This window comes from Microcebus murinus, chromosome 27 (genome assembly GCF_040939455.1).
Source record: "Microcebus murinus isolate Inina chromosome 27, M.murinus_Inina_mat1.0, whole genome shotgun sequence".
NCBI lineage: Eukaryota > Metazoa > Chordata > Mammalia > Primates > Cheirogaleidae > Microcebus > Microcebus murinus.
Genome location: NC_134130.1, coordinates 16508620 through 16530263, shown reverse-complemented (window position 1 = coordinate 16530263; position 21644 = coordinate 16508620). Strand labels below are relative to the sequence as shown.

Sequence of the window (21644 nt, the reverse complement as noted above, 5' to 3'; positions counted from 1 at the left end):
TTGTTTGTTTGTTTGTTTGTTTGTTTTGAGACAGAGTCTCATTCTGTTGCCTGGGCTAGAGTGCCGTGGCGCCAGCCTAGCTCATGGCAACCTCAAACTGGGCTCAAGCGATCCTCCTGCCTCAGCCTCCCAGGTAGCTGGGACTACAGGCATGTACCACCATGCCCAGCTAATTTTTATTATTATTATTATATATATATTTTTTAGTTGTCCAGCAAATTTCTTTCGATTTTTTTTTTTTTTTTTTTTTTAGTAGAGACGAGGTCTCGCTTTGCTCAGGTTGGTCTCGAACTCCTGAGCTCAAATGATCCGCCCACCTCGGCCTCTCAGAGTGTTAGGATTACAGGTGTGAGCCACTATGCCTGGCCTGTCATAAAGCGTTTTTTAGCAACAAAACTAGTCATGATTTCTTGAGAACTTATTCCTAAAGCAATTTAGAAATTGAGGCTTTTAAAAAATAGATCTATTGTTTGTGTTCATTTCATGAGTATGAAGTGTTTCAGGCACGGTTATAGGTATTAGACTTGTATTAATTCATTTAATCTTCCCAAACTTATTCCTAAAGCAATTTACAAATTGAGGCTTTTAAAAAATAGATCTATCATTTGTGTTCATTTCATGAGTATGAAGTGTTTCAGGCACAGTTATAGGTATTAGACTTGTATTAATTCATTTAACCTTCCCAAACAACCCTGTTGCTCCAATTTTACAGATGAGGAGACAGCTTGTAGAGGTTAAAGAATGTTCTCCATCTCCCAGTTGGCAGGCCGGCTGTGGAGTCTTGCCCTTGCCCAGTGCCATTTCAGACTGTTGCCCTCAGACCAGACATGCCATTCTGGGTCAAGAGTAACACGTGAGCAGGCAGCTCTAGCTTCAAATCCCAGTCACATGTCAACTTTCAGTTTGCTTATTGTTATAGTGGGAGTGATATGCCTCCCTCTAAAGGCCATTATCAGGATCAGATGGGACAATTTATGAGAAGTGCAAACGCTCTGAGAGCAGGGTATTTATTTTGTTTACCATCATATACCAGGGCCAGGAACAGCTACATGGCAGATGTTGAGTCAGTAGCAGGCAGTAGTCAGTGAAGGAATGACTGCAGTGATGTGCCCAGCATGGGACTCCAGATGGTAGTTCTGGTCCGTACCCAAGGGAGCACAGGTGTTGGGGCAGGGGCTCAAAAGCACTCACCTCTGAGAAGCCAAGTTTTTTGTCTGTATGACTTTTGATCATTGGATGGAAAGCATTTTGTAATAACCCATTTTATTTTACCCAAACTGTCCAAAGGCTTCCCCACTCTCCAGGTTGTTTGTATACTCCAATACAATTACTTGGCTTCCAAGAAGAACATAGCACTTCTTGTTCTGTCTTAGCTTCAAACCAGCATGTAACCGAAAGCTATGAATGAATACTTAGCACTTTGAAGGACTGTGGATTTTATTCTGGAGAAGCAACTGGGACCCGTAACCATGTACCACCAGTTTCTATTGTAGAAAAGATGTTAGCCTCAGAAGCAATTAGGGATAATTTTTACAAGAAGGGAATGAAGAAAGCAGTTAGATGGAAATGAGATGTTATGGTCAAGAAGAAGAGCTTGTGTAGGATAGCCTTAGCAGTTACTGCACTTGGATGTGGGTGTCTGTTGGAGAAAGGAACGTGAGCCTGTAGAGGTGGTTGCAATTTAAGAAGACGAAACATGGGAGGCTGAGGCGGGCGGATTGCTCGAGGTCAGGAGTTCGAAACCAGCCTGAGCAAGAGCGAGACCCCGTCTCTACTATAAATAGATAGAAATTAATTGGCCAACTAATATATATAGAAAATTAGCCAGGCATGGTGGTGCATGCCTGTAGTCCCAGCTACTCGGGAGGCTGAGGCAGCAGGATTGCTTGAGCCCAGGAGTTTGAGGTTGCTGTGAGCTAGGCTGACACCATGGCACTCTAGCCTGGTCAACAAGCGAGACTCTGTCTCAAAAAAAAAAAAAAAAAAAAAAAAGAAGACGAAACAAACATCTGTTAAGAGTTGGGAGAGATGAGGTTGGAGGCTGGTAGCCCAGTGAGGAGGCTATTGATAAAAAGGTAGTATGTTCCAAAACTAGTGTTTAGGGCAGGGGTCCTCAAACTTTTTAAACAGGGTGCCAGTTCACCGTCCCTCAGACCGTTGGTCTGGGATGAGTCCGCTGCTAAGCAGGACAGGCAGCAGCGGCAAAAACACCCTGAGGGCCAGATAAATGTGCTAGGCGGCCCGACACCTGGTTTAGGGTGTTATGTGCTACCAAAAGAGGAATGTTGAACCAGCTGTTAACACTGTGTTCAGTTTTAGTGTTTATTTGATATCGTAACTCACCATATACACCTTCTTTATTTAACATTAGACTTCATGATTGCCAGAAAGGCTAGATGAGGCCATAGTTTTTCAAACTAGGGTATTCTGGTTTATTTTGGAAATCCAAAAGTTGTATAAGAAATTTTAAGGCTGGGTGCGGTGGCTCACGCCTGTAATCCTAGCACTCTGGGAGGCCGAGGTGGGCGAATTGCTCGAGGTCAGGAGTTCGAAACCAGCCTGAGCAAGAGCGAGACCCCGTCTCTACTATAAAAATAGAAAGAAATTAATTGGCCAACTAATATATATATAGAAAAAATTAGCTGGGCATGGTGGCGCATGCCTTAGTCCCAGCTACTCGGGTGGCTGAGGCAGCAGGATTGCTTGAGCCCAGGAGTTTGAAGTTGCTGTGAGCTAGGCTGATGCCATGCCACTCACTCTAGCCTGGGCAACAAAGCGAGACTCTGTCTCAAAAAAAAATTTTTTTTTTTTTTTTGACATTATCTTACTGTTGCCAAAAAAAAAATTTTTTTTAAATTTGTGTTTACCTTTGGTTGATGATCCTGAAATTAATAGAACCATATTTTGGGTGATACGAATGTTTATTTTCATCACTAGTGAGATCTGAGACATCATTCCCTTGGGTACATTTGCGATCATAATATTATTGGTGCCAAGTAAAGTCACAGTGCCTCCTCCAAGAACATTTCGCCATATCTTGAAGAAAGGAAAGTGGCGGAGAATGGAGCAGTTTCAGGCACTTGAGAATGTTGGTGTGAGGACTTTCAATACCAAACAGCTGAGCCTCACAGTGGTCAGCACGATATTTATGTGGTAGACTGTGTGTGGCCTGGATCCTCACTTTGTCCAAATATCAAAAACAGTCATATGCTGATTTAATTCAGATTTTAATGTCATAATTATCCCATTTTCAAGAGAACAAACTACAGAACTGTAAAGTCACACTTCCTTAAAATTGACATTTGACTTGGAGAATTGGTTAAATAATAATTAAATGACATGATAGGGCCTGATGTCTGGCACTTGGAAAGCACTCTAAATGGGATCTGTTATTAGGGGTGGCACACCTCCGTGGACTCTGGTTTTAGCTGGTCATGGAGTCTTCCAACTTCCCTTTCTCCGGGAGGTTCAGGATTTCCCCCCAGCATTACTACCTGTGGGCGGGTTGCTAGGTCAGGGGCGGTGGAGGTTGTTATCTAGGAGCCTGCCGCAAATCATCAAGGATCATCAGTACAGGGCACAGTAGGTGCAAATGTGGCCAGAGGTCAAGGTTAGAAGAGAGCCATTTCAGGAGAAGGGACTGAAGAAGCATAATTGGAGGAAACAAGTGCAGGGTTTGACCTTCAAGAAAGGAATTAAGAAGCAAGTTGTATTTAGAGGAGGTGGAACAAGACCCTAATGTCGAAGAGTCCGAGGCAGAAGGGGCCTGCTAGGGCCTGACCTTTCTGCAATTTGCAGAGAGGAGTCTTCTGAATATTGTATTCAGGATGATGCCTGGAACCCTCTCATGGACACAGGGCAACAGGAAGACCTTGGAACTGTCTCAGAGGCTTGCAGAGATTGTAGGCAAACCAGGAATGGCTGCTGTGGGTGGCAACAGGGAGCAGTGCTGGCAGGTTACTAGAGAGCAGTGCTTGGCACACTGCGTATTAGAATCATCTGGGGGTGTTTCTAAAATGCTAATGCATAGGTGCCATACCAGGCTAAAGGAATCAGAATATCTGGAGGTGGGGCCTGGAGTTTGGTCATTTTAAATGTTCCTCATCTGATTCTAATCCACAGCCAGATTGGGGCACGGATCTTAGAGCAGTGGGTCTCAAACCTTAAAGAGCATCGGAATCACCTGGAAGGCTGTTACACCACAGCTCACTGGGCCCCAACCTAAGGTTTGATTCACTGGGTCTGTAGTGGAGTCCGATAATTTGCATTTCTGACAAGTCCCAGGTGATGTTGCTTCTGCTGGTCCACTACCCACGCCGTGGAAACTCCTGACCTAGAGCTATGATGTGTATGGGTGTTTTGTCTTGCTTTTGAGTCTCTAAAGCTGACATGGAAACTGTCATTTGTCTGGATAGATGCTCTTGTTTATCAAGTGATTTTTGCTAATACTGTGACTGATTTGATTAAAGCCAAAATATGCTTGCTGATGAGTATGTTACTGTTCCACTTACTAGCCATGAGACCTTAGACACATTATTTAACCTCTCTAAGTCTCAGTTTTCCTCATCTGTAAAATGGAATGGTGATGCCAATTTCATAAAGGACTGTTTAAAGTGTATTAGTTAGGACTTTAGTTTGGGGAAGAACTGATGTGTGATTTCTCAGGAGGACTTTTTAGTGCTATCGATACCAAGTCTATAATAATTGCCTAACTAAGGCATAGAGGAAAGAGAATACAAAAAAGTCAATAACATGAAATTTCTGTAACTTGGCATTTTATTTTTATTGTATCTTAAAAGCTGATTGTTTCAACAAATAGGGCAACATCCCTTTTACTCTTCTAACTGGATTACATGAAGACAAGTTGTGGAGCTAGGCCGTCTTGGAATTTGAATCCTGGCTTTTTGGCTTAAGAGCTGAGTGGTCTTAGGCAAGTGACTCACCCTCTCTAATCCCATTTCTTTTTCTGCAAAATGCAGGTATTGTCTATTTCAGCAGTATTGTTGGAGTAATCAGAAATAGTCTTGGAAAATGCAAAGTATGAGCCTGGCACATGGTAGATACTCAGTATGTGGCTCCTCTTATTTTTGCTGCATTTGGCTTTTTTCTTTTTAAAAGCTTACATTCTTTCTGTTAATCGAGGGTAGGTAGAGACTGACTTCTTTTGGCTCTCTCAGCTCTCGGGGATCTCATAGGAGAAATAAGACAAGTATATTAATAATAATAAGCCTAGCTCGGTCTGTCAAGCCAGTCTGGAATGAGAGTTGTGTAGCTTTCATGGTTTGGATGGAGGTAAGGGACAGTCTTCCCATACACTAAGTTTATCTCTTTGGTAGTCCATTTAGATTAATTCACCAGTAGGAGAGGAACACCAACCCCATTTGCAGTGGAGTAATAGACTCAAAGAACATTGGACCCATAATCCTGTGGATATTTTATTAACCATCTAATATGTACCAGGCATTGGGTTATGTGTTGTTCATGCATTGAGTGCTCACAGTGGGTCAGGCACTGGGGTTTGCAAAGATGAATAAGACATGAAGTTGCCCTTAAGAGGTTGCTGACCTTGTGTCTCTAGGGTATGCCTGTAAGAAGCGATTGCAGGGAACCTGGACATTTAGAGTGGGTTAATCTGCAGATGGGTGAAATGCAAATGCTCTCTTGAAATCACTTGGAGTTATGCTGTGATGGTAGTTTATTGTTGTGTAATAACATTGTGACCTAAATCACAGAGCTTTACCCTAAAATGGAAAATATTTCAAGGAGAATTAAAATTTCTCTTCTTCATCTGTATTTTCTTCATTTAGACCTAACTATATGATGTACTTTAGGTTTAAGCAGGAGTGTTCTTTCTATCTGTGTTTGTGGAATGTCTATACTATAAGATTTCCTTCATATTTCCCTGAAGTTTTGTGAGATAACCCAGGAAAGAAAGGCTGAAATAAAAAGTATTTAAAAAAATGGCCAGGAATAAAAGCATTTAGAGCATACATTGCCTTCTCACTGGACCAGAAATGCAAGTTTGGACATTTTAGAGAATCCAAAATTGTAGAAAATACCCCAGGCATTTGACTGAGATAGGGAGAAAAATTGAGCTGAAGTTCCCACAAGAGATGCAGCCTCTTTCAGACCAGGGAGGCTGAGGAAAATTTTGCAAAGCAGAAACGTGATCAGTTAGTAACACTTTGTGAAAGAAGAATTGTTCTTCTCCCTCTTGTTAGGTTTGGCCCCTCCTTGCTCCTCCTATAGTTTGTGAGATGGGAAAATAAACAATTTACACTCAGTTACTTTGACTTGATCATTTGACACGTGCACTTTGCTCTCCTGGAACATTGCCTGGAGAGCCTTGATTTAATAGCTGTTTTTTTGGCGACTTTCTGCGTATATGTGTTGTTTCTGGTGTGTCCATTCAGATGCCAGGATGAAGAAAGGCAGTGACTAAGTTAACCCCATGTCTTCTCCCCGTGTTTATCAGAGGACTTTGGAGAGAAGTGGCAAGTCAGCATTTACGCTGAAAATGGTTTTGGTTGTGGCTTTTCCTGGTTGAAGTTTAGTATTTTTACAAATGTACATACCTCTTGTGTTACTTAAATATTTAAAGGTGCTTCCTCTCTAGGTTTTGTTCTGTTTACAGTTTAAAAAAAGTAATTATGAGGCTAGCATTATGGCTTAGCTGCAACATAACCAAAAATGCCCAGTGATAATCACAATCAAACATGATTCTAATAACTTTGAAAGGGCTTTCTAGAAATAAAGCCATGATATCACTTCCACCCCACCTCTTTAAGGTTGATAATTTATTCCTTGGAAGTTGAACCCATTCTAGGTGTATTCTTCTCACCCTCTCCCAGTGTTCTGAGAACAGAGGTCTTCACCATGGTGGTTTTATTTGATTTGGCACCCCAGGTTGTTGGGAATGTCTTTTCACATTTCCTCAGTGAGATTACAAACTCCCTAAGTAAAAGGACACTGTTCTTATTGTCTTTCTCTCTGTTCCCTTTAGCTTTGGCCCCATCTCATGCCTAACATGCTTGTCACCCAACTCCTTGAGGAACTTAAAAGTCTGAGGGCTGCCTGCTGGGGGAGGGAGGGAGTGGATTGGATGAATCCCAGGAATGCTGCTTGGCCTGTTCAGAGCTTGAACCAAGGCAGAGGTTAAGAGGAACAAAGTGAAAATCACTCGTGTCATTCCAGAGGGACTGTCAGAGGATCCGAAACAAACATGGACGTCCCCAGGCTGCACCTCCACTTGACCCAGCCTCACGGACGTGACATCCTCCTGCCTGCGGCTGTGCTCCCAGGGCTGCCCATCTCAGAACACCTCAGTTTCCTCGCCACCTGCAGCTGGGATTTGAAGTTTATTTTCTTAGTTTCTGCCTTGGGGTCCCCCACCACCTGCACCTGGTTTGGTGATTCACTAGAAGCGCTCACAGGACCCAGCATAGAGTCATGCTATAGCAAAGCAAAAGCAAAGCAAAATCAGCAAAGGGAAAAGGCATGTGGGGTGAAGTCCAGAGGAGACCAGGCAGGAGCTTCCAAGGGTCCTCTCTCCCGGGGGAGTCCTACAGGACACACTTAATTTCCCCCAGCAACAAGTTGTGACAACACACGTGAAATATTGTCTATTGGGGAGCTCATGAGAGACTCAGAATAAGGGAAATTCACTTGTGTAGGCAATAGGTTTCTTGGGCCAAACTAAAGTAATCGCTGGCGTGTCTTCTGTTGGCCTTCCTGGGAGATGTGAGTCAGCACACTTATGTAATAACTAAGGTGTTATCTCCTATGTGAACCCGTGTGATCATGCGGCCCATAGCAAGTTGCCACCGTGTTCTGAGCCATGGTGAGTAAGTACTCACCATGTTCTCGCCATGCTCTCGCCGCAGCTGCACTCCCTCGACAAGGAAGGAACCTGTCTCATCTGCCCGCTGCCGCCCGTCTCTTTTTTCAACTCCCAGAAGCCTGCTCCGGTGCACTCGCTAGCCACAGAGCCCACTCCCCACACTCAGTGCTCAGGTTCTTTGTTGGGGGTGGTCATGTAGTCACCAACTGCTTGGCAGATTCCAAAATTCCATACTGTGACAAGGAAGACAGGTGTTCAGCATGAACTACATTGTTAGCACATGCAGTTTAGGCACAGTGAGTCATACTTATCAGGGAATAGCAGGAACCCTCCTGAAATCTTCTGTTCTAGATGCCACCCAAGAGACAACCTTATAAGCAAGCCTTTTTCTGAGAATAGCAGTCTCAGGCCTGTTGTGCTGAGTCTTTATTTATTTTTTAATTTCAAAATGTTACAGGGGTACAAACATTTAGGTTACATATATTGCCTTTGCACCACCCGAGTTGGAGCTACAAGTGTGCCCATCCCAGACAGTGCACACAGCACCCATTAGGTGTGCATTTGCCCATCCCCTCCTCCTCCTCCCACCTGCCCAACACCCAATGAATGTTACTTCCATGTGTGCACATAAGTGTGATCAGTTAGTACCAATTTGATGGTGAGTACATGTGGTGCTCATTTTTCCATTCTTATAATACTTCACTTGGAAGAATGGGCTTGTGGATGGAAAAATCCACACTCTAAAATATTTGAAAGAAGTTTATTCTGAGCCAAGTTTGAGGACCATGACCCGGAGCCACTCCCAAGAAGCCTTGAGCAGGTGGACTCACTGTGGCTGCGTTACAGTTTAGTTTTATACATTTCAGGGAGATAGGGGTTATAGGTAAAGTCATCAGTCAATACGTGGGAGGCATACATTGGCTTGGCCCAAAAAGGTGGAGCATCTCGAAGCAGGAGCTTACAGGTTATAGGTGGGTTTAAAGATTCTTTGGCTTGTAATTGGTTAAAGACATGAAGCTTTGTCTAAAGGCTTGGAATGTTTTAACATAAGGAGCTGTTCTCAGAGATAAGCCACAGGACATAGATTTGTTGTGTAAATTGAGGACCTGAAGGTTTGTCTTACATACCCTTAGGCCTGCAAATGGGTTATAACGAATGTCTCCAAGAAGGGAGGGGGGCATGATGAGGCTATCTGACCTCCCTCCTTTTGGCAGGCAATTTTGTTTTAGGAATTCCTTTGGCCATGAGGGGGTCCATTTAATCAGCTGGTGGGGGTGAGCCTTAAAATTTTATTTTAGTTTACAGGCTCCAGCATCATCCAGGATAATACAAGAAGTGTTAATTCACCATTGTTTTTTGGGCTAAGTAGAACTCCATGGTATACATATACCATATTTTATTAATCTACTCATGTATTGATGGGTACTTGGGTTGTTTCCACATCTTTGCGATTGAGTGCAGATGTCTTTATTGTAGAGTGACTTTTTTCCCTTTGGGTAAATACCCAGTAGTGGGATTATTGGATCAAAAGGTAGTTCCACTTTTAGTTCTTTAAGACATCTGCATATTACTTTCCATAGAGGTACTATTTTACAGTCCCATCAGCAGTGTATGAGTGTTCCTATCTCTCCACATCCATGCCAGCATTTGTTGTTTGGGGACTTTTTGAGAAAAGCCATTCTCACTGGAGTTAAGTGATATCTCATTGTGGTTTTGATTTGCATTTCCCTGATGATTAGAGATGTTGAACATTTTTTCATGTTTCTTGGCCATTAGTCTATCTTCTTTTTAAAAGTTTCTGTTCATCTCCTTTGCCCAATTTTAGTGAGGTTATTTGATTTTTTTCTTACTGATTTTGCTGAGTTCTGCATTGATTCTAGCTATTAGCTCTTTATCAAATGTAAAGCATGCAAATATTTTCTCCCATTCTGTAGGTTGTCTGTTAAGTCTAATGATAGTTTTTTGGCTGTGCAGAAGCTTTTTAATTTGATAAGGTCTCATTTATTTATATTTGTTGTTGCTGTGATTGCTTTTGGGGTCTTCATTAATTCTTTGCCTAGGTTGATATCTATAAGAGTTTTTCCAACATTTTCTTCTAGAATTCTTATGGTTTCATGCCGTAGATTTAAGTTTGTTATCCATTGTGGGTTGATTTTTGTGAGAGGTAAGACATGGATATACTGTTTCAATCTTCTACATGTGGCTATACAATTTTCCCAGCACCATTTATTGAATAGAGATTCTTTTCCCCAGTGTATGTTTTTGTCTGCTTTGTCAAAGATCAGATGGCTATATGAGGATGGTTTTATATCTGGGTTCTCAGTCCTGTTCTATTGGTCTGTGTCTCTGTTCTGTGTCAGTACCATGTTATTTTGGTGACTATAGCCTTGTAATATAGCTTGAAGTCTGGTAAATTGATGCCTACCAGTTTGTTCTTTTTGCTTAACATAACTTGGGCTATATGGAGTCCTCTCTGCTTCCATACAAAGTGTAGAATTATTTTTTCTAGATCTGCAAAAAATGATGTTGGCATTTTAATAGGGATTGCATTTAATTTGTAGATCACTTTGAGTAGTATAGGCATTTTAACAATGTTGATTCTGCTGATCGATGAGCATGGTATGGTTTTCTATCTGCTTTCATCCTCTGCTGTTTCTTTCCTCAGTGTTTTGTAGTTCTTCCTGGAGAGGTTCTTCACCTCTTTCGTTAAATATTTTCCTAGGTATTTTATTTTCTTTGTTGCTATTGTGGAAGGTATTGAATCTCTGATGTGCTTCTTAGTTTGACTGTTGTTGGTGTATATGAATGCTCCTGATTAGTGTACATTGATTGATTTTGTAACCTGAAGCTTTGCTGAACTTATTTATCAATTCCAGTAGTCTCCTGGCAGAATCTTTGGGGACATATATATGTGTGTGTGTGTGTGTGTGTGTGTGTGTGTGTGTGTGTGTCTTGTTTTGTTGCCCAGGCTAGAGTGCCGTGGTATCAGCCTAGCTCACAACAACCTCAAACTCCTGAGCTCAAGCAATCCTCCTGCCTCAGCCTCCCAAGTAGCTGGGACTACAGGCATGCACCACCATGCCTGACTAATTTTTTCTATATATATTAGCTGGCCAATTAATTTCTTTCTATTTATAGTAGAGACGGGGTCTCGCTCTTGCTCAGGCTGGTTTCGAACTCCTGACTTCAAGCAGTCCGCCCGCCTCAGCCTCCCAGAGTGCTAGGAATACAGGCGTGAGCCACTGCGGCCGGCCTGGGGTTTTCTGAATGTAAGATTATATCGTCTGCAAAGAGTGATAGTTTGACCTCTTCTGCCCCCCTTTGAATGCCATTTCCTTTTCTTATCTGATTGTTCTAGCTAGGACTTACAGCACTATGTTGAATAGAAGTGGTGATAGAGGGCAACCTTGTTCTTACTGTACCAGTTCTAACTGGGAATGTTTTGTTTTGTTTTGTTTTGTTTTGTTTTGTTTTGTTTTGTTTTGTTTTGTTTTGTTTTGACAGAGTCCTGCTCTGTTGCCTGGGCTAGTGTGCTGTGGCATCAGCCTAGCTCACAGCAACCTCAAACTCCTGGGCTCAAGTGATCCTCCTGCCTCAGCCTCCCGAGTAGGCAGGATTACAGGTGTGTGCCACTATGCCTGGCTAATATTTTCTACTTTTAGTAGAGACAGGATCTCACTTTTGCTCAGGCTGATCTCAAACTCCTGACCTCAACTGATCCTCCCGCCTCAGCCTCCCAGAGTGCTAGGATTACAGGTGTGATGACTGCGCCTGGCCTAAGTAGGAAAATTTTCAATTTTTCCACATTCAGTATGATGCTGGCTGTGGGTTTGTTATATATGGCTTTAATAATATCGAGGTGATTTCAGGCTATGCCTATTTTGTTAAATGTTCTTATAAAAGGGTGCTGAATTTTGTTGAATGCTTTTTCTGCGTCTATCAAGAGGATCATGTGGTCTTTGTTTTTACTTCTATTTATGTGGTGAATTACATTTATGGATTTGTGTATGTTGAACCATCCCTGTATCTTTGGGATGAAGCCCAGTTGATTGTGATGGATTTTTTTTCATAAGTAGCTGAATTCAATTTGTTCGGACTTTTATTGAGAATTTTTGCATTTATATTCATATGGATATTGGTCTCTAGTTTTCTTTTTTTGTTACATCCTTTCCTGACTTTGGAATCAGACTGATATTGGCTTTGTAAAACGTGCTGGGGAGGATTCCTTCCTTCTCGATGTTGTGGAATAATTTCTGCAGGGTAGGCACCAGTTCTCCTTTGTAAGTCTGGTAGAATTTGGGTGTGAAACCATCTGGTCTGGGACTTTTTCTTTTGGAAGGCTTTTTATTACTACTTCAATTTTGGTACTTGATATTGGTTGTTCAGAAATTCTATGTATGTCTTCCTGATTGAGCCTAGGGAGGTTGGGTGTGAAACCATCTGGTCCGGGACTTTTTTTTTTTTTTTTGGAAAGTTTTTTTATTACTATTTCAATTTTGGTACTTGATATTGGTCTGTTCAGGAATTCTGTGTCTTTGATTGAGCCTAGGGAGGCTGTGTGTTTCTAATAATTTTTCCATTTTTTCCACATTCTCAAGTTTATGTGCATAGAGATGTTTATAGTATTTAGGGATGATATTTTATATTTCTGTGGTGTTGGTTGTAATATTTCCTTTTTCATTCTTAACTGAGCTCATTAGAGTCTTTTCTGATTCTGGTTAATATAGCGAGAGGTGTATTGATTTTGTTTATTTTTTCAAAGAGCCAACTTTTTGTTTTATTGGTTTTCCTTATAGTTCTTTTGTTATTTATTTCATTTAGTTCTGGTCTGATCTTGGTTATTTCCTTTCTTCTGCTGGGTTTGTGATTGGTTTTCTCATCCTTTTCCAGATCTTTGAGAAGATTCATTAGATTGTTGATTTGTGATCTGTCTTTTTGGATGTAGATATTTATTTATGGCTATGAATTTTCCTTTCAGGACTGCTTTAGTTGTATCTCACTGATTTTGATAATTTGTGTCCCCATTATCATTTAGTTCAAAAAATCTTTTGATTTCCATTTTAATTTACTCCTTGACCTGCCAGTGATTTATAGTAGGTTTTTGGTTTCATGACTTTGTGTAGAGATGAGTGTTTCTGTTGGAGTTGATTTCTAATTTTATTCCACTCTGGTCTGAGAAGATGCATGACATAATTTCTATTTTTAAAAAATTTGTTGAGACGTGTTTTGTGGTCTAGGGATGTGATTGGTCTTAGAGAATGTCCTGTGAGCTGAAGAGAAGAATGTATATTTGGTGGGTTTTGGTAGAATGTTCTGTAAATGTCTGGTAGGCCCATATGTTCTAGAGTTCTATTTAAGTCCCTTGTTTCCTTATTTATTTTTTGTTTGGAGGATCTGTCCAGTTCTGTCAGAAGGGTGTTGAAGTCCCTGGCTATTATAGTGCTACTGTCTATCATTTTGTTTAGATCAAGTAGGATTTGTTTTATGAATCTAGGTGCTCCAGTGTTAGGTGTATAGATATTTAACATTGTTATGTTTTCTTGTTGAATTCTTCCCTTTACCATTATATAGTGACCATCTTTATCTTTCATTACTTTTGTTGAGGGCTAAGTTATCTGATATGAAAACTGCTATGCCAGCTTTCTTTTGGTTTCCATTAGCATGGAAAATTGTTTTCCATCCCTTCACCTTTAGTCTGGATGAGTCTTTGTGGTTAGATGTGTTTCCTGAAGACAGCAGATAGTTGGTTTGTGTATATTTATCCATTTGGCCAGCCTATGTCTCTTCAGTGGGCAGTTCAGGCCATTCACGTTTATTGAAGGAATTGATAGGTGGGGTGGATTTTGGTGCATCCTATTCAGTGGAACTTTGTTGTGTTGTTTTATCTCTTGAGCCATGTGGTATCTGGCCTTTGACCTGTAGCTTTTGGGTAATTTTATCTTCGTTCATGTTCATTGTGCTGATCCATCAATAATGCAGTTCTGAGTACTTCCTACAGGGCAGGTCATGTCTTGACAAATTCCCTCAGTGTTTGCTTGTCTGAGAAAGACTTTATTTCCCCCTTAAACTTAGTTTTGTGGGATACAGAATTACAGGCTGGGCATTATTCTGTTTGAGAAGACTGGGAATGGGGCCCCAGTCCCTTCTGGCTTGTAGGGTCTCAGTTGAGAAATCTGCAGTTAGTCTGATGGGTTTTATTTTGTAAGTTACCTGCCGCTTTTGCCTATGGCTTATAGGAGCACCTCTTTTGTGTTTATTTTGTCTGATGACTTTGTGTCATGGTGTTTTCCTGTTTGTGATGAACCTCCCTGAGGTCCTATGAGCTTCTTGTATCTAGATAAACCTAGATTTTTAGCAAAGCCAGGGAAATTTTCTTCAATCATTCCCTCGAATAAATTATCCAACCCTTGTGTAGTCTCCTCTTTACCCTCAGGGATGCCTATGATTCTTATGTTAGGCCTCTTTACATAATCTGATATTTCTTGTAGCCCTTGCCTGTTCCTCTTATTTCTCTGTTCTATCTCTGTGACTGACTTGTTTAGTGGAAAGGTGTTGTCTTCAAGCTCTGAGATTTTTTCTTCTGCTTGATGTAACCTGTTCTTAAGGCTTTCCACTGTGTTTTGTAATTCCTTGAATGAATTTTTTATTTCCAGAAGTTCTGTGTGATTTTTCTTTAATAATTCAGTTTCTTTAGTGAATTTTTCATTCATTTCCTGCATTGTTTTTGTGATTTCCTTGTGTTGGGTTTCTATTTTATCTTGTATTTCATTAAGCTTCCTTACAATTCATGTTCGAAATTCTTTGTTTGTCATTTCAATATTCTGCTTTTGGTTGGTATCCATTACTAGTGAGCTGGTATTCCCTTTTGAGGGTGATCTTTTGCTCTGATCCTTCCTACTTCCAGAGCTCTTTCACAAGTTCTTTCTCATCTGGAACAGATGCTGCTTCTTTCTTTTGGATTTTCTTTTGTTTAGACATTGACATGCCCCATTTAATCTCTGAGTCAGTAGGAGGTGCTTGTGGGTGTGGGTCAACCACACCGTCTATGATTGAGTTAATAAATGCTGTAACAAACATGAAAATTGACCTCCTAGTCAGTAGGTGGTAGTGGCTGGAGGGAACAAGCTGCAATGTTGTTTTCAGATCCTGTAACCAGCTCTAGTTCCTCAAGAAAAGCCCTCTAATGCCCCAGGTGGTAGGTGGGGCCCTGGAACTTCTAGGTGAGTCCTTTATTCCCTACCACAGTAGAGTTGGGTGGGGAATGGGGTGGGGGTAAGTTGGATGAACCTACCCTCCAGCTCCACAAATGCTGGTAAGGGATATGCAGGGTTTAAAGGACCCTTCCCTGCCTCTTTGCTGACGTGGCCCCACTTAACCAGAGAGTCTGCATGTGGAGGTGGGAGCATCTGAGACCCTTAATCTGGTTGTCTAGAGCAGGCCTTGATCCTTTCAACCCTCCCCTATTTCTCAGTTTCTCCCAGCCCTCTGCCTACAGGCATGGCCTCAAGTCAGCTGAGCTCCCCAAAGGCTGTGATGCAGGAGAGAAGTTCCCTGGTCAGTGTCCCAGTGTGAGCTGGGGGCGTGGCCCTCCCATGGGAGGAAGGGTGCCCCACTAGTTCACTGCAGCTGGATCCATACTGCTCTTTCCCCCTTGTGCTGTCCCCACATCTCAAGAGACTAAATAAACCACAAATATCCCCTTTGTGCCCCTGGGCGATGCAGTCGAGACCTGGGTATATGGGATCTGGCCTACAGGCCCGTCTCTAGGGACCCGGAGCTCAATTTCTGACCATGCCAGGGAGAAGAATGCTGGTCCCATGTCACCCACGAGGTGCCCCCAGTGATTTGCTGTCCCTCTGCCTTGGGGCCTGTCTTGTCCTAATGGGGCTTCAAGGCAAGCAGCAGCAGGGAGGGCTGGCAGCAAGCAACTCACAGTCCAAACACCCCTCAGTCCACTGCAGGACCCCAAAAAGGAATTTCTGAGCCCCACTTCCTGTGGGAGCCTCTGTATGACGTCTCAGTTGTCTCTCTTTGTAGCTGTGAGAGGGGTAGGGGAAGGAGAGAAAAAGATTCTGGGTAAAGGAAGGTCCACCCTCTGGTTGTCTCCAACCCACTTTCTGCAACGCAGTCTGCCCAGAATGACCAGGCTCTGAAGTCAGGCAGAACAACCTGGGACCACTGGACTCCTGTGGCTCCTGCAGTCTGAGTTGGAGTTGAGAAATGTCTGTGTGGGAGTGAGCAGGACGGAGTCTGGGGAGTCAAAGCCCCCAGGGGAAGACGGGGGGGTGGGGTGGGGGGGTGGGGCCTGGTAGTTATAGAGCAACATGGCGCCTGCCGTCTGACTGGAGTCTGTAGGATGGGAGGTACCCTGAGGAGGCTGGGAGCTTGGTGTTCTGTCCACGGGAAGCTTCCTGTCACTGGTGGCGGCAGTCTCAGGGCTTGTGTGCATAGGACTCTGGTTGATGGGGAGCACGCAGATGCAGGCTGACCCAGCCTAGAAGGTGGTTTGAAGGCCCAGGAGGCAGGAGGCGGCTGGGACCTGGAAGGGGGTTGGGTAGATAGACTGCGGCCTGATTCTTAGACGCCAGGTTCCCGCAGAGGCAGGTCTGCCCCACAGAGAACTCCGCTCCCCTCCCCTGCCTGGAGCCCACTGCTATCCTGTCAGCTCTAATGCCCTCCTCTTGCTGACTTCCAGGGGTGAGGGGCCCCTCCCCAAATTCCAGTGAACATCCCAGAAAGCCACAGCTCAGTCCAGTCCCTCCCCAGCCCAGCGTTCCTGAGAGTTCACTGTGGCTACTGCTATTGTCTCTTCTCCGCAGGGCCTGTTGTCTTGTGCCACAGCTGTGCACCAACCCCAGGCGTGTCCCTGTCTGAGTGGATGGGAGGTCTGTGGGAGTGGCGGGTGTCCTGCTGTAGGTCAGGTCGCACTGCACTGGCTGGGCCAGTGTGGCCCTCCAGAGCTCTGTTCTCTGTTGAATTCTTCCCATCTCCAGTCTCAGTGCATGTGTCTCTCCATCGCCTTCTTTCCTGCGGTGAGTGTCCATGCTGCTTCTCTGCAAATTCACAATGCTGTTTTCTGAGTGAGCAGCCTGCATGCAGGCAGCTGTCCGCGCCCTTCACCTCCTTCCCGGGAGCAGTGAGCTGGGAGGCCATGCTAGTCCACCCTTTTTTCTCTGGGCTGAGTCTTTCTGCCTAGTTTCTAAATTTGCTCTTGTATGTTTACTTAGAATTTTTTGACTTGGAGGTACAAGTTTGCATCACATGGTTTGAGTTGTTGACTAGGTGGGCCTTGGTCTGTTGTCACTTAGGGAGAAGCCTTGGCTTGGATTGGTGGCTGTTTTGTGTTTCTGATGACAGGCAGGTTTGCTGCTTGCCTCTGTTCTTTTATCAGGAGAACTCTGCCCCACTGCCCCCTGGCCCTGCTCTGGTTATCAGACTTTTCAGTTCTCAAGCTGCCTACAGGCTGGGCAGGCTCAGACATGCACCTGCTGTGTGCTGCTTTCTCAGAGAAGCTATAGGTGCGGTTAATGAACTTGCACTTAAAACCTGTCTTACCATTTGAAAACTATCCCATGGAAATCTTGCTTTGGGATTGAACCTGTTTTGCCTTTAGGTTGTGCCCTTTTGTTTCTGTTTCCTTTCCTCATTGGTTTTCTGCTTTCAGTTTTAGTTGCCTGACTTCAAAAATCTCATAATCACAATCATGGTTTGGGACTATTTTTTACTGTCATCTCCTTGTTTTTACGGGCAGGTTCATTCCAGTAAAGCTGCGTCTCTCCTACACACCGTTGGTTCCAAAGCACGGGGCTTCCCGGTATCCTGAGGGTATCTCGACTGTGCTGGCCCTAGCCCTGTTCACCCTTGTATTGGGCCACATGTGCCTCTTGCTTCCGGCTTGACCGATGCACTTACACTTGCCTGTAAGGGGACCCAGTGGCCTATTTTTAGCCACACTAGCTATTCCACGGTCCTTGCCGAAGCTATTGCCAAACTGTGTTGACACAGGGATTGACTTGTCACTAAACATACTCCACACCTCAGGAATGCTCCCTCAGCTGGCGTGCCTGGTGAAGGAGTTCCTGTCCTGCACTGGCCTGAGTTCAGGGAGAGCTGACCACCAAACAGGAGGAGTAAATACTCGTCTTGTTGGGTGGGATTTGAGGTTGAGGAGAAAGTTTACGTAGGTAGTGAATTTATTCTAGTTCTCTGCATGCAGGCAGAGAACTGTGCAAATAGGGCATTTGTTGTTATTTTGCACCTTAGGTATCCACAGTGGTGTGTCTAGTTGCCTTTTAATTTTTTTTATTGTGGTAAAATATAACATAAAATTTGCCATTTTAACCATTTTAAAATATACAATTCAATGGCTGAGTCTTGTCACTAAGCCCTGGGGACAGGAGTCTTTGCCAGGATTATTAAAGTCTTGCTGCTGATTTAAGGGCTGCTGTGGCTGCTCCGGCTCTGAGGAGAAAGGACAGTGGCTCTGCAGTGGGCGCTCTGTGAACCGGCTGTTGAGCGCAGGAAATGTGGCTGGTGCAGCTGAGACACTGGGTTTCTAATTGTGCTTAATTCCAACAGCCACATGGGCTCATTGTTAGAGTACAGGGAGGAGGGCTTAGAGCGTGGGCTTCAGAACCCGGATTCAAATTCCAGCTCTGCCGTCTACCTGTTGTGTGATTGTGGAGATGCTTCTTAACTTTATAAGGTTGTTTTGATAATTTGTTGTATTCCACAAAAAGTGGTGAGAACAGTAGAACAGTGTCTGGTAAGGAATGTATGTTCGGTTAATATTGGCTTGTCGTTATGTTCATTCAATATTTGGAATGGCATGGTGCTAGAATTCATGCGGCATATGAAATTCTATTTTCTTCTTCTTCTTTTATTTATTTATTTATTTTTACCTTTTATGTTTTCGTTCTTTTAAAAAGAAATTATTCTTTTGTTGCTCTAGGTTGCTGCAGCAACTGGCCACACGGTAGTGTTGGTAGACCAAACAGAGGACATCCTGGCAAAATCCAGACAGGGAATTGAGGACAGCCTTAGGAAAGTGGCAAAGAAGAAGTTTGCAGAAAACCCTAAGGTAACTTCTTATGATCAGTGTCTTTTAGACCAGTCTTCTGACTGCTTCATATTTAGTGAGGGTAGGGGTTCTGGTCTTTGTTTTCTTTATTTTTAAATTTGTCTAGTTTGTCTGTGTAAGACTTATTCCCCCATCACTTTAAACTAATATAATAACATAATCACTAAATATGGGGGGGAGGCAGTGCTGATTAGAAAACAGGAGAAATTAACCATATTGTTCTGTAGGATTTGATGTTGAGGAGAAAGTTTTTGTAGGTAAACTCCTTCCAGAAAAACACTGAGAATTTGGAATTAAGGAACACTTGTTTTGCTATAAGGATGGAAGAGGGAGAAACAGGAAGATGATTTTTGTACTTGTGAGTTAAAAAGAATAATGTAATAAACATTGTATTTAGGTAGAAACTTTTGATTGCTTAGATAATCTCTTCTGCCTATTTATGATGATCTAGAGAGGAAAATAGAGGGTGAATAATTCTCACTTTTGAGGAGCAGAAGAGATAGAAGAATTTGAGGAGCTCTTCAGAGGTTGGGCATTCTGGATTACCAACTTTTTCACTGGATTTGGCTGCTTTTCCAGTGACTTTAACTTAGGAGTTTGCGTTTAATTAGACTTTTGTCAACTTGTTAAAGTTGCTTAAGATTGGTTTCCTCAGGGCTCGGATGGATTTTCACTCCGTATACAGGCAGAGAAGTGTGTAAAGAGGGCTTTTGTTGTTTTTGCCTCTGATATCCACAGTGGTGTGTCTAGTTACCTTTTTAAATTTTTTATTTAAAATATAGATAGCATAAAATTTGCCATTTTAACCATTTTTAAGTACACAACTCAATGGCATTAATTAGATTCACACATTTCATATAAGTGGAATATAATATTTACTCTTTTATGTCTGACTTTTCACTTAGCACGAGGTTTTCAGAGTTCATCCACATTGTACCATGTGTCACTTCATTCCTTTTTACAGCTAAAGAGCATTTCATTTTATGCGTATACCACAGTTTGTTTACGTGAGAGTAGAAAGCCCAGTAGGTGCTCATGGTGCAGGTGGAGAAAGAATTCTCACACAGAAATTACGATATAAAAGTTAACAAAGTTTATTTTAGCTTCTTAGAGGGGAGAGAGAGAGAGAAGGGAAGGGGGCAGGGGGAGAGCAGGAAGGCAGGGGTGGCCTCCCACAGAGAAAGGAGTGGCAGCAGCCAGGGGGACAGAGAAAGAGGGAAAAAATAGTAATTGTTGTGGGACTTGTCATCTCTGAGCTGGTCAGGCTTATGTGTGTGGGGGGGGGGGACGATGTGATTTTGCCCCCGAGACAGTTTTCCTCCAAAACGGAGGCCTGGAGTTTGTCGCCTGGGGACAAAGCTGTCTGTCTCGGAGCTTCTCCGGGACACCTTGAGGCCATAACACAAATTCTAAAAGCTGTTTCTGGTGAATGTAAAAGGAAAGATTATATTGCCTTCTGTCTTTGGCTCTTTTCAGATGTTTTTGAGGACAGAGTGGCTGCATGGTGCCAGCCAGGGAGGCCGAGAAGAGGGGAGAGCAGGGAGAGCTCAAGAGTGATCTTTAGCTGTTATTTGCAGGATTAGATACTTTCCTGTTATTTCAGCAGCCACCCTTTTGGTTTATCAATTGGGTCGTTTTCACCTTTTGGTTATTGTGAATAATGTGCAATGAACACTTGTATACTATTGGTTTGAGTTCTTATTTTCAGTTCTTTGGAGTACACACCTAGAAGTGGAATTGCTGGGTTGTATAGTCATCCTGTGTTTACCCTTTTGAGGAACCAACAACCTGTTTTCCAGAGTGACTGCATGTTATATTCCCACCAGCAGTGGATTCCAATTTCTCCATATCTTGGCCAACACTTGCTATTTTCTGTTTTTTTCCCCCCATGTAGTCATCTTAGGTGAGAAGTGGTATCTCATTGTAGTTTGGGTTTGCATTTTTCCTGATGTCTACTCACCTTTTAAAAACCAGATGAGTGGGAGTGGAGATAGTTTTATGCTCTCATTGATGAAATCCAAAGAATAAATATCAAGATAAATATTAAGATCTCCTTCACCTGTCCCTTGTGTTTTTAAGGGTGGGGGTCCCCATATGGGGGAGGGGAGGAGTATTGATGAGGGTCCAGGTGGAGGGGATTTTAAGAGTCCTGGGCTGAGGGTTGGAGTCAAGACAGAGTAAGCCTGAACCCAATAGCCTGCATTTCCCCCTGGTTTACTGTGCAAACTTTCAGCCCTCTCCTAGGGCTATGGTGCTGAGCCGCGCCCTGAGGGTGAAAAGGTGGCCCCAGGGCCCAAGTTTCTCAGCTCCTGACTAGCAGCTCCTTAGGAGTCTCCTCTGCTGTTTCTGTCCCCTGCCAGGACACCGTGCAGAGGAAGGTGTGGCTCTGTGCTGACGGTACAGTTGCCCCAAGTGGCATTTGAGCACTTGAAATAAAATGGCAGCTCATGGAGGCACCATCTCTATTTCTGCCCTAACTGAGGTCTGTGTGTGGGGACCTGGCGTCACAGGAGGAAAATGAGGAAAAGACAAAACTGCAAGCTCTTTGAGAGCAGGGCTATGTCTGGCTTGTTTTGGAAACCCCAGCTGCTGACACGTGATGAGCAGTTATTGTTTGGCAAATGCCTGCTGAGCTTGGTTTCCCTACCCCAGCTCTGGCCTTGCCTGGCTGGTCTCTGCCTCTTGTTAGAGAGGAATGGGCAGCACCACCTCTGAGACTGGTGT

At 43.2% G+C, this 21644-nt stretch overlaps 1 protein-coding gene across 2 annotated transcripts in view; it reads left to right on the top strand.

Annotated features, from left to right (window-relative positions):
* HADH (hydroxyacyl-CoA dehydrogenase) overlaps positions 1 to 21644 on the top strand; it is a 52452-nt gene that overhangs the window by 9212 nt on the left and 21596 nt on the right. The window contains exons 1-2 of one of the 2 annotated variants that reach the window (XM_012766256.3): positions 16828 to 16872; positions 18792 to 18920. In XM_012766256.3, coding sequence (XP_012621710.1) covers positions 16843 to 16872; positions 18792 to 18920 — 159 coding nt within the window. In that variant the 5' untranslated portion in view covers positions 16828 to 16842. Of the gene's footprint in view, positions 1 to 16827; positions 16873 to 18791; positions 18921 to 21644 lie in introns of those variants that run through there. The other variant, XM_012766254.3, reaches the window with a different exon arrangement.